The sequence below is a fragment of the Haliotis rubra genome, unplaced genomic scaffold (assembly GCF_003918875.1).
Source record: "Haliotis rubra isolate DU_JTF1 unplaced genomic scaffold, ASM391887v1 Scf1619, whole genome shotgun sequence".
NCBI classification, from domain to species: domain Eukaryota; kingdom Metazoa; phylum Mollusca; class Gastropoda; order Lepetellida; family Haliotidae; genus Haliotis; species Haliotis rubra.
In genome coordinates, this window is record NW_025765580.1 from 103,624 (window position 1) to 117,441 (window position 13,818).

The window sequence follows — 13,818 nt, forward strand, 5'->3', positions numbered from 1 at the left end:
TATTCCAGCAACATCACAGCGGGCAACACCAGAATGAACAAATCTTAAGCAAGTGTTACGTAAAGCATCTGAGATAACTAGTTAAAACTTATGTTGATCTGTAACTAAATCTACATCCTACATCGCTTTCACCTTGGAATGGATAAATATGAAAATCACTGCTCCCCATAACCTCTAGTGATAAGGTGAGAGATTATGAAATGGTTATGGCAGACCTCAGAATGTAAGAAACAAATAGATCCCTTAAAATTTAGGAATGAACTTTCTTGGATGCTCCTGGAATGAACATTTTCAACTTGGCTACACATTGACAAGACCAACAGATCTCAACATCACTGAAATTGGAGAAAAAGTGACTACTGAATTAATAGTATTTATGACTCGTTTAATCAATGTGTGAAATGGAAATAGTAAGAGATTTCATTAACAGTGTAAGCAACAGTGAATAACATGCATACAATCTTGTACTGTAACAAACAAAATCAATTATACTACCTTGCCACACTAAAATTGGTTTGTTTCTTATTCATTAGCTGCAGCAGTAATCAGGGAGTTGACACATTGTAATTTGTTTTTTTAAGACTTCTCACATAGCCCAAAACCCTTGTTACACACAAACCGTTTGTAAACCAACTGAAAAATACAGAATTGTGGAACCTCTCATAACCTTGGCTAAGATGGATGACATGGTAACAGAAAATCATTGGAAAGGCATACTGCCAATGTTTGAAATAAAGAAAAAGTGCAAGAATGCCATCGCGGGACCCACAGACATTAGACTGTAGGCCCTAACCAAACTTTTAATACCCTCATTTTTTGTTAAAAATGCCGCTGATTGTGACAAATAAATCTACATGTATGTTTGCTGCAGACCATATGGATCCAAACAACTTTGAGACTACCTGACAAGACTGACTGACTGAGTTTGGTTTTACCCCGCTTTTAGCAATATTCCAGCAACATCACGGTGAGGGACACCAGAAATGGGCTTCACACATTGTACCCAACCTGACAAGAAATCTACCTACCATTGGATTATGAGAAGATGCTCGCTTTGAACACTGCATACAGATAAGAATGGTCTTCTGCTGCGTTTAGCACTGGCATACTGTCATGGCTGATGACAACAAGAACTCACTGTTGAACCCAAGTGGGGCGATACCAGAATCTGTTGTCAACAAACATTCTATCTACTGTGCCAGCAGCTAGCACATGACTTCAGCGGATGAACTGACAGAATGAGCAGCTTAATCAAGACCATTGCACAGCCAGTACACTTTCACATTTTGAACTTATAGTAAATTACAGTTGTCAGAATGATCAAAACAATTGTCAACAATTAACACTTCTATGTACATATCGCAGAACAACTTCCTATAATGTCTTTATCATGTGTAACTGTAACTTATCATCTGACAAAAACGTATCCAATATATGAAAATGATCTTGAATCATGTACTATCATCTTACAACTAGATCTGATATCAAACTTGGGAGATGTTAAAAAACGGTGAAAGTTATGCATTTTCATAAATGTACTCACTCTGCTACAACAATGAAAAGTAAAGGAACACAAAAATGAGAGACAAAAAATATACATGATTGAACATTATCCAAAGCATTCCTCACCATGTTAATCTGAAGCTGTGGGAGAGAAGTCTGATGTTCATGGCTCTGGGTCAGAAGCCATTGAGCATAGTGAGGTACCCAGGACACATTATGTTATGAAGTTATCAGAGGGCTGAATGAAATGACAACAATGATGTAACTATTACTAGCAATAAAGAAAGGCACTTGTTCTACCCTTTCTGAACACTACTGTCATTTGTGCAGTGATTACAGCAAAGGGAGATAACTACAATCACCTACTGACTTATCTCCCTCCTTCAACTACCAGGTAGTTTCTGTTCTCAGTCAACACTGTACTTTCTGATCAGGGTGTCATCTAGTTCTCTGAATATATCATCTGCTGTTATTTTGGATATACCAAAATACCATTAAGGTGATACCAAAGAAAGAAAAAAAATCAAAAATAGTACCTTGGTCCATGAAGAGGTGGGCCGAAGCCAGATATCATACTTTGTATGATCGTATATAAAACTCTATATCTGTTCATAAAATTGACTCTAAATATATACAAGTGATAAAAAATATTTCATAAAATTTAAACTGTACAATTTGAATAATAAACACACAAAAATTCTAAAACAATGAATATGATATGGGGGAAATCTAACATGGCAGATGTGGTTTACGTTGTCTGCCATGGGTGATTGCATCGAATGTGGCTGCACTGCAGCATCTGATTAAGCGTATCATTGGTTACAAATATATCTGCATGCACCAATCAAATCATAGATGGCATTCCTCTACAGTCATGTATTATGCAGCAAGATTCCTGCTGGCCTAGTCTATTGTTTCTTTGAGGGGTGACAGGGTGACATCACATGTCTTCTGTATCTCTGTAGTCAGGTTCCGTGGCTATAAAGTAGTCATCGAAAAAGTCATGCAGGTAGGCGAAAGTCGGTCGATCCTCGGGTTTTCTGTTCCAGCACTTGAGCATGTGGTCGTAGTAGGACTCTGTGTAGCTGATTGGTCCGGTGGGTTTGGGCATACGGTAGCCTTTGTCCACCTTGTGCAGCACCTCTGAGCCTCCCATACCTATAACAGACACACACTTGTAGTGCTAGTATACCTAGGAAAGTCATCAGTACTATATTCATGCAGTCTCATTACTATCAGATCTTAGCACTGCCTGGGCTACACAAACAACTGAGGGCATTCCACTACAGGTCAGTCAGAATGGCCTTGACTGACCAATGAAATGCCTTTTTTAACATTCAGCCAATCAGAAATCAGCTTTTTTCAGGTCTTATGGCAACTTACATTCTTGGCTACCCTTTGAAAAATATTTTGACAAAGTTCTCTATTCAAAATCAGAAAACTGTACCAAACAAATTGTTGGATTAAGAGATGGCCAAGATAGTATATAGCTCTTCCCATGGGTTATGGAAGGTCGCATCAGTTTAAATGTCTAGTGGAATCAGCCCTACATTCAAAAAGCCACATGTTAACATTTTCACAGTCACATGATTACAAAACACATCCAGACTCAAAAGCAGTAGTCTGCTGGGATGGAGTCCGAGGAAGTGTACCTATTGTCTGAAGGAAAAGCCACCACAGACAACTGACGACACAGGCATGATACAAACTGCTGCTGTTTGGTGAACTGTGAGGACGGACTGCGCACTACATATTTCCACTCAGACGTCTTGGGTGAACTGAGAGGACGGACTGCGCACTACATATTTCTACTCAGACGTCTTGGGTGAACTGGGGACAGACATCGACTACATATTTCTACTCAGACGTCTTGGGTGAACTGAGAGGACAGACTGCGCACTACATATTTCTACTCAGACGTCTTGGGTGAACTGAGAGGACAGACTGCGCACTACATATTTCTACTCAGACGTCTTGGGTGAACTGAGAGGACAGACTGCGCACTACATATTTCTACTCAGACGTCTTGGGTGAACTGTGAGGACAGACTGCGCACTACATATTTCTACTCAGGCGTCTTGGGTGAACTGAGAGGGACTGGCGACTTTCATATTTCTACTCAGACATCTTGGGTGAACTGTGAGGACAGACTGGCGCACTACATATTTCTACTCAGAAGTCTTGGGTGAACTGTGAGGACAGACTGCGACTCACATATTTCTACTCTCAGACATCTTGGTGAACTGTGAGGACAGAATTCGCACTACATATTTCTACTCAGACGTCTTGGGTGAACTGTGAGGACAGACAGACTACTTTACATATTTCTACTCAAGGCGTCTTGGGTGAACTGTGAGGACAGACTGCGCACTACATATTTCTACTCAGACGTCTTGGGTGAACTGTGAGGACAGACTGCGCACTACATATTTCTACTCAGACATCTTGGGTGAACTGTGAGGACAGACTGCGCACTTCTACTTGGGCCTGATAGGTGAACTAACAGAACACTCACCAGGGTAGGGAACTCTCCCGAAGGTAACCAGCTCGTACAGCAGAACGCCGAATGACCAGACGTCGGACTTGACAGAGAACTTCCTTTCCAGAGCTGCCTCAGGAGCTGTCCACTTGATGGGGAATTTCGTATCTGTAAAACATGTCACCAAATCTTCATATGCCCTCCTAACTTAGTGATAATCATGGGTTATGGAATTGAGCTTCAGTAACCCATGCTTGTCGTAAGAGGCTACTAACGAGATCAGGTGGTCAGGCTCGCTGACTTTGTTGACACATGTCATTGTATCCCAATTGCATAGATCAATGCTGGATTGTCTGGTCCAGACTCGATTATTTACATATAGCTGGAGTATTGCTGAGTGTGGCATATAACTAAACTCACTCACTCACTTAGTGATAATAAATTAAGAATATGTAATGTCACTAAGTGTTTACCTTAAGGATGCTGGTGAAAATTCCAGATTGAGTTACTAAAATGAATCTGTCAGTAAGTCCTCATCAAAAGCATCCTCAAAACTGCACTATGAAATTGAATGTATATTATAACAATGCTTGTATTGCCTACTTACTTTCTGTGGCTTCATAAATATCCTCATCTTGCAGAATTCTCGCCAGACCGAAGTCGGCAACCTTGACATCATGGTGTTCACCGACAAGGATATTGGCTGCACGGAGATCACGGTGAACAAAGTTCTCAGCTTCCAAGAAGGCCATGCCCTCTGCAATCTGATCAACAAACAAGAGAATGGCATTATTAAAATGAGGTGAGGTGAGGTGAGGTGAAATTGGGTTTAACGTCATGCTTGAGAATATTTCGCTCATATGACGACGTGCATGCATGCGTGTGTATGTGTATGTGCGGCTGCTTGTACTAGCCCAGACTTAAGCTGGTTTTATAGTGCTAGCCCACTGAGATACCATGCCGCAGTGAAGCATGAATACCCCACTCAGACACATTATACTGACTCCGAGCCGACCAGTCCTTGTTGTACCCATTAATGCCGAGAGCCAGGCAGGGACCAACAAGTACCATATTTTAACATCTTTTGGTATGACGCGGTCGGGGATCGAACTCGCGACCTTCTGCTCTCCGGGCGGACGCTCTAACCACTACACCACGGAGGCGGTCATTATTAAAATGAAAATTTGCACAACGGAATCATATACCAGCAAGTTTGGTAGGATGCAGCAGTGAACAGTATTTCAGTTATATTATGTGACATACCATAAAAGCCTGAATTGAAACAGGGTACTGATGTTTTTAGACAGATTCTAACCGATAGTCATTGATTGGCATGATTCTGGGAAGTAACATTTGCACTGGAAATGAGAGTCTACCCAATAATATTATATAAAACAGTTAAACAATAAGTCGGCTTTCCATTGGCAGACAAGGGCTTCAAAATCCTTGGCATGACTTTGTCATATTTCAGCAAGCTATGATGGTATTGTAAACATTTATGCAGAAATGCCTTCCAGTGCTTGCTGTTCAGTATTACACCATCATTCAACTGATGTTTTGTGTGTCCTACTGTGAGAACAGATCCAAACAATGGAACAATGCATCAGACGAGGACACATGTGAGTATGTTGCACAAACAAAAAGACACGGTGTCATTATTCCAAAAACCAATTACTTAAATACGTCCAGGCACCACTGGGCAGACCCAATTAGTCAACAGTTTATATTAACAAGCATTGTCACTAAGGTGACATAATCCCCCGCCGCAAATTATCAAATCAAACTTAAAAAGTAATGAAAGTGAAGGTCGTAATTTAAGATGAAGTTAAATGTAAACAAAAACATGACCAGTCAACCTTTCTTGATATCTTGCTCTGTAGTTGTTCAAACGCACAAATATTTTCAAGACTCACTTTGACCTTGACATGAATGTCTTAGTGTATGAAATATGCAAAAATAGTAATAAAGAAATTGCTTATTGAAAAACATTCAAGAGAAGTCTTGAAAGTCTATGAAGAAAATGCAGTGAACTGTTCTTAAGATATCTCGCTGACCATCTTAACATGCAGTTTAACATGCTGAAATCTTCAAAGTGCTGAAGTGTCACGTGACCTTGAAACTTAAGTGAAGGTCACCAAAATCAACTCGGCCCTGCGCCTGCCCTAGATAAAGCTTGGTGTTGAATATCAAGAAAATCCAGTAAACGGTTCTTGAGATATCTTGCTGACAAGGGTAAAACGTTAAAGTCCCCTTGTGACCTTGAAATGAAGGTCAAGGTCACCAAACCTGACTGGGACCTTTCTTTTATTATGATGAACCTAGATACCAAATATGAAAGAATCCAGTCAACTGTTCTTAAGATACTGCAATTCGTACGGACGGACGGAGCCTAATACTATATCCCCCCGATTCACGCTAAACACGTGGCGGGGGATAAAAAGGTAATAATGTAAGATAACTAGGTTTAGGGGTAAAGCTACTTGTGTAGATCGTTACTTCCTCCCACCTGTGATGCCATGTCAATGATGGTGGGGAAGCGGATCCGCTGGCCCTCATCCTTCCTGATGTAGTCCAGTAGGGCGCCGTTTGTCATCAGCTCTGTCATGATGAGAATGGGCTCCTCATCTGTACAGACAGCTATCAGCTGGACCAGCTTCCTGTGACGCAGCTGGTGCATGATCTTCGCCTCTGCCAAGAAGGCTTCCGTGGTCATGGTGCCTGGTTTTAGGGTCTTCACAGCCACATCGATCACATTCCGGAGTTTACCTGAAACAAAGAGGTATGTTCCTGTTGGTGACTTTCTTTATTGATATGTTATGTTTGAATTGTTTCAGGATTCAAACCCATGTCTCCTACATATCGAGCAAACACATTAGCTACTGGGCTGCAGCATCTATACAATCAAAGGGTAAATTCATTATCGTGACATACAAAAACAGGTATTTCTTGAAGTTATTGAATATTAGTTGATAATTATCAACTTTCCTTGCACAAATGTGTGTTTAATAAACTGAACAACTAAGTGACGAAATGACAGTTGATGGACAATGAAGTAGAGTTCAATACAGGCCATACAATTGTGCCACTGGTGCATTCAGGTTGCAATTAATCACAATCTAAATGAATAAAGGGAGAATTCTGAAATGGAAAGCACTCCATTAAGTAACCACATGAAAACTCCAATTGATAGACTCACACATACAACTCCAATGCATATACTATGTTAAACAGGGTTAGATCACTACCTATGTGGCTCATGATATTTACACACAATGTGTAATAGTTGCAACAAAGCAAGCTCCTGACTTCAAACCCTGTAACACCTACCCTTCCATACTTCGCCGAAACAGCCAGCTCCAAGCTTGATAGTCATTTTTAGTGAATCTCGGGTAACTTCCAGCTCCCGGAAATGAACAATTGGTCGGATCCTTGGACAAGCCTCTGCTAGCACTGTGCACAGCCCATCGGTGCTTTCTGAAAGTCATCAATCAAGAAACTACTGACGTACTGAGGAAACAGGAAACAAAGTCACGAAATAGCCAATTGCCTCAAAGACTTTGTCTTGGTTGACGGTTTTCACCTCATAATGTGCATCCATGAAGATTCGGAAGATCTTCAGCAACCCATGATTGTCATAAGGTGACACATGTTATCGTATCCCAGTTGTGTAGATCAACGCTCATGCTGTTGATCACTGGATTGTCTGGTCCAGACCCAATTATTTACATACTGTCCCCATATAGCAGTGTTAAACAACAAACAAACAAAAATCATAAAATGCATACAAGCGTGGGTCAAGGCTAATATGACGTACTGAGGAAATGGGGAACAATGAGTGAGCGAGTTTAGTTTTACTCCGCACTCAGCAATATTCCAGCTCTTATTACTTACAGGCCGCCGCCATAGAGCTAGAATATTGCTGAGTGCATCCTTAAACAACAAACCAACCAATCAACATAGCTCTAGGGGTGTTGAGAGTATGTTACACACCTACAAATGTGTTTTCTAACCCATACCTAAAATGGGGGATCAATAAATTCTGCAAAAAAATTAAAATGTTCAAGTGTCTGTCTTTATGCTTCATAAAGTCTTTGAACGTCCTTTAGACGTGATACACATAAAGGCGAGAATTTATGGATGTCAACTTCTTTATTGTGAGAATTGCAACGTGTCAGAGTATATTCTTACTACTTCATCAGGTGAATATACTCCGAAACGTCATGCTCCTCACTATAAAGAAGTTGACATCCACAAATTCTCTCCTTTATGTCTAATGCTGCTACTGACAAAACTGACCAAACACGATCGGACATACAACAGTCTTGCTTTCGACACAAGAAAAACTCAAACAAAACATTAATTCTGCATAAGTATATCAATCAAAATTAAACAGAATTTGAAACATGTCCCATGACCAACACAAACAGTAGGACTCATAGCTAAAGTAAGAACATCAGATTGTGCATCAGATTGTGGTAAGTTACTATTAGTGAGTGAGTGAGTTAAAATTTAACATCACATCGGCAATATCTCAGCCATATCGTGACGAGAACAATTTAATTGATATCAATATCAAAGTCAATAAATTGAGAATATAACAACCTGTCAGTGAAGGACAGTAAAACTACTAGAATATCAAAGCTCTTAATTTAAAACTAGCACGCTATCATAAAAATATATCACTATACACATCACAATATAAAAACAGGCTATAGATGCGTAACAACTGAAGGTAGATCACCATACCAGGGACCATGGGGACTTACATTGCTTTTGCTACCTGCATGGACCCTTGTTGGATTTACACCATACCTTCAGCCATTGGCGTTGATGCTGAGATTTAGCCATACATTAAAAATACATACTACTACGATTAAAAAGCTGGCACACTTAAATTGACTTGAAATGTTTTGGGACTTACGTAGGAAGAGATTACTAACATAAAGGAAGGGCATGGGAATGGTTGCAACTTACTTCTGTAGTGATCTATCAGATCAAGCATGTTTGTGAATGTCCTCTTTGGGCTGACACTCCTGAGAAGGGATTACCTCCCTTTAGCATTGTGGTAACCATGTCAAGAAGGAAGAAAAACAAATGGCCATGTTTCACTCTCAAAATCTTTCACACAAGAAATCTTCAAAATTTCCAGATTTGTTAAAAATCAGTCTAATGTGTCAAACTTATGTTTCACTTAATCTACAGTGTGAAGATTCAAGTTAAGACTAGGTTCCCAGTAACTTAAGAGGTGATCAAATGGATCAGGCAGTCAGGATTAACGACTTGGTTCATAGTGTCATCAAACCAACAACTTTATATGTCATATAACTGCGCCTTCAAACTCAGTGGTTCAAAAGAGTGAGTGAGTATGATTTTATTATATTTCAGCCATATTTCAGCGATAAGACAGCAGGGGAATCAGAAAATGGCTTCTCATACAAAATCAAATCGAGCATAAAAAAGGTCTCAATGTTCACTAGAAACGAACAGTTTAACTTGAGGTGTTCCTTCCTCGTCAGATAGTGTCGTAGCAGGGACGATACATATACTCACACCCTGCCATGATATTGCTGGAATATTGCTAAAAGCAGATCACTTAGTATTCTTGACGATCCCTTTAAACACTAGGCTACACCTTGACCACAAGAAACAAACAGTTTAACTTCAATAATTACTTCAAGTACAGCTTTATAGCAAAAAATGCTTACTCCATATTCAATCAAATTACTCTGTGTTAATACATAATTATAACAGTGACTTGTACAACAACTTGACAGTGGCACCCAAATATCTGTCACAGCAAACACACTCTATGTGAATCCTCACCTGTAGACTCTCTGACCAGGAATGTGCCAACCTTGTTACCCGGAAGAAGCAGCATCTTATCGGAGTCTTTGCGGTCAAAATTGAACCACCAACTATAAAAGCAGAAAAACAACACTGAAATATACCGGTACCATTTTAAAGAAATTAAACAAGACCCAATTACATTTCCTGTTCCTGAAGTTCACCACTACTGTGCTGCTACTGGTTTTTCCAACAAACAGACTTCCAGCTGTAGGTGTTATTACATTATTCTTATATTATATGGGTATTTATATAGCGCTGTAGTCCATCCAATCTACATGCATGCTCAAAGCGCTTTAATTTTTCCCCTCGGGATCATTGCATGTCAATCTCAACAGCACATCATAATTCAAATCTTAACTCCCTAGAGAGCATAAAACTCGTGCAGACACTAGGCACACCAAGTTAATGTGGCTTTCCCATCCTTCAGGGGTACCCAGCGTTCTCCAACACTGTTTGACGCTGTCCGTTATATTTATGAAAAGAAAGTATTACAAAAGTAATTATATGTATGTATATACCAGGGTATTTGGATTTGAAAACTGCAAACAAAAGATTGAAATCACATGGTTTTGTTTGTTGCAATCAGCAATATTCCTGCCATACTATGGCAGTTTATACATATAATACATGTTAGTTATAGCCAAATAATTTCAATAAATAGGATCTCAATATAAAAGATATGCCGTATATGGGACTCCAGTGCTCACCCAACCATCCGCGTGGGCGAAAAGGGAGAGAGTGACAAGTAAGGCTGTTCACATGACTGTTTGTGCGGGAAAAGGGAGGTAACTCGTGGGTGAGTGTACTTTTACGTCCGCTTTAGGGAGCTACAAAGGATTCAAGTGTTCAACTAACATTCGCATAGAAGACGGAGATAAGCAAAGATCATGAGTCAGGATAAGGAAAAATATATATTTTCAACACAAATTGCATCAAATACACAAAATGGAATAACTTACTCTTGAGCCTGTGGTGAGTCATCGTCCTTGCAGACATAGTTGCTGGGGATGTAGCCCTGATGCCCCGTCTTCACGCTGGTAGCTATCCACCAGTCACTGTTCTGACTGAAACAATACTTAACAAATTAGTTGATGTCATACGTTATGTGAACACATCACTGAGTTTATGATTTCAATCTTTCTCCACATCAATGTTAAGGGTGAACGAGTGAGGTAATGCACAGTGAGGTACTGGGAAGGATTGTTATTTTCCTCCCATTGTCAAATGTCAACAATAACTTGCCCAAAGCATAATATATTATCTGCTTGATTGGCACTTTCTATTTTCTAGCATAATATATCGTCAAATTTCTTTTGTGAATATCTTAAAAACAATTCAATTCAGAATCTAGTGGAATGTATTTTGTCATTTAGATCCAATCATTATTGAAATGGAAAATGACGCATTCATGGGATGACTAATAGAAGGGAGATCATGCACATCAGTCACATGTCTAAGGGAGACAACTCAATATGGTGCATGGTAGTGCTGTAAACCACTGGTAATTGATGCTACTTCATGAGATACACAAGATAAGTGAGTGAGTGAGTGAGTGAGTTTGGTTTTACGCCGCTTTTAGCAATATTCCAGCAATATCACGGCGGGGGACACCAGAAATGGGCTTAACACATTGTACCCATGTGGGGAATTGAACCCGGGTCTTCGGCGTAACGAGCGAACACCTTAACCACTAGGCTACCCCACCGCCCCACACAAGATAAGTAAAAGGGAAAGGGAGATAACATGGATAAGTCTCAGGTAAGTTGTTTTCGTAACTCACCTGGTTTCATCAATCTCCAGACGATCTCCCTTCTTGAAAGACAGGTCATCCTCATTTATACCGTCAAAATCGTACATAGCCAGGAATTTGAACACCTCTGTAAATTGGACAAAACAAATGATACGTTTTTCATACTCTGATTAGTTGAAGGATTCAAGCATAACAATTTCAAGTGACTTTTAAGGTTTCTAAGGTTAAAGATTTTTGGTCAAGAATGACTGGACATTACATTTCTGAAACAATTTTGAGGTTATTATGACGTGCTTATTGCAGGAAATCCATCATGGACAATGTTATCAAGTTCATTTTAACATAAAATTATTGCAATCAGCATTCATTTCTCACTTTTTGAAGGTGGCAGCGGCGGGAGATCCCGCTTGTTGAAGCCCACAGTGACATCTTGAGGGCTGGTTGGCGGACTGCTGTGATCTAGATTACCGCCATTCAGTTGGTTGATGGAGGGCTGCAGCTTGCCCACATCCTCCTTCCTGGATAAACAGTTTCCCATTTCTCCTGTAGGAGGCTAGCTTCACCTGAAACAGAGTCATGGGTATGAGTCCAGGGTGTAGGGCATGATGCAAGTCTCTGTTGTTTGAGTCAAGGCTTTATTGTGTGAGTCAAGAAATTATTAAGACTAATGCTTAGTCTCTGAATGTGAAATTTTGATTGTAACAAATAAACCCATTTAAATTGAAAAGGAGCCCATGGCATACCAGAGATTCAGAACCTGGGAAAATCTAGACTTGATTCATTTAGGGGATTTAGCACTGCAGGGACTGTGAGACAGACTAGGCATTATTGTGTGAGTCAAGGTTGTGGTGTGTGAGTCAAGCCTTTATTGTGTGAGTCAAGGTTGTGGTGTGTGAGTCAAGACCTTATTGTGCGAGTCAAGGGTTTATAGTGTGAGTCAAAACTTTGTGTGAGTCAAGGATTTATTGTGTGAGTCAAAACTCTGTGTGAGTCAAGGCTTAATTGTGCGAGTCAAAACTTTGTGTGAGTCAAGGCTTTATTGTGTTAGTCAAAACTTTGTGTGAGTCAAGGCTTTATTGTGTGAGTCAAGACTTTATTGTGTGAGTCAAGGCTTTATTGTGTGAGTCAAAGCTTCATTGTGTGGGTGAAGACCTTATTGTGTGAGTGAAGGCTGTAAAGTAAGTCAAGGTTTTTTTGTTGCAAGTTGAGTTGTGTTGTGTGAGTCAATGGTGATTAGTGTGAGACATTGTTGAGTCATGCCAGTCAAGACTGAGTTGTGTGAGCCATTGCTTCATTGAGTGAGTCAGGTTTGAAATGTCAGTCAAGGTTGAGTTGTGTGAGGCAAAACTGAGTTGTGTCAGTCAAGGTTATATTATGTGAGGCAAAGTTTTGTTGAGCGAGTCCAGACTGATGTGAGTGAGTGAGTGTGCGAGTGAGTGAGAAAAAGAAAAAGTGAGTGAGTGAGTTTAGTTTTCCGCCGCACTCAGCAATATTCCAGCTATATGGCGGCGGTCTGTAATAATCTAGTCTGGACCAGACTACCCAGTGATCAACAACATGAGCATCAATCTGCGCAATTGGGAAACCGATGACAGTGTCAACCAAGTCAGCGAGCCTGACCACCCTATCCCATTAGTTGCCTCTTACGACAAGCATGGGCTACTGAAGGTTCATTCTAACCCGGACCTTCATGGGTGAAAAAGAAAAAGGGCTTCACACAGTGTACCCATGTGGGGAATCGAACCGAGGTCTTCGATGTGACGAGTGACCACTTTAACCACTGGGCTACCCCCATCCCAATTTCTTTACAGTATGGAGTGAATCATGTGGACTGATAGGTCAAATGATGCAAGTAACTGCTCTGAAAGAAACAACAAAAGTCATGGATGTGTTGTGGGTACAATGAATAATATTGTGCATCCTTCGGGATGCAGTGAATCTCTTTCTGCGTCCATTCTCTACATTTACGCATACTAGACACCCATTTGCACGTCACTTAAAACCCTGCTTAAGAACTTTAAGAGCAGAAAGATCACACAAAAAGAACAGATGAATTCACAATTCGATATATACACTGTTTATATGCTCTTGTGTAGTTATGTGTTTCCAGTAACAGACATGCCTCATGCAGTTTTGAGCAATCATAAACAAAAAGGACCTCTACAGTGTCTCTAAATGTCTCAGTATATTACCCAGGTAGTATGTGGTCTGTGTGTGCAAATGAATCAAACATTCTGCT

The 13,818-nt window shown here is 40.2% G+C and overlaps 1 protein-coding gene across 1 annotated transcript; it reads right to left on the minus strand.

The window, feature by feature from the left end:
• Positions 1-822: 822 nt before the first annotated feature.
• LOC124271617 (tyrosine-protein kinase SRK2-like) lies at positions 823-12,132 on the minus strand. The gene is made up of 10 exons (XM_046706770.1): positions 11,955-12,132; positions 11,610-11,706; positions 10,789-10,893; positions 9,778-9,897; positions 8,957-9,015; positions 7,310-7,456; positions 6,489-6,748; positions 4,590-4,746; positions 4,019-4,150; positions 823-2,661 (listed from the first exon to the last, which is right to left on the minus strand). The coding sequence occupies exons 1-10, from the start codon at positions 12,115-12,117 to the stop codon at positions 2,444-2,446; spliced, it is 1,458 nt and encodes a 485-aa protein (XP_046562726.1). The 5' UTR covers positions 12,118-12,132; the 3' UTR covers positions 823-2,443.
• Between the last annotated feature and the right edge of the window lie 1,686 nt (positions 12,133-13,818).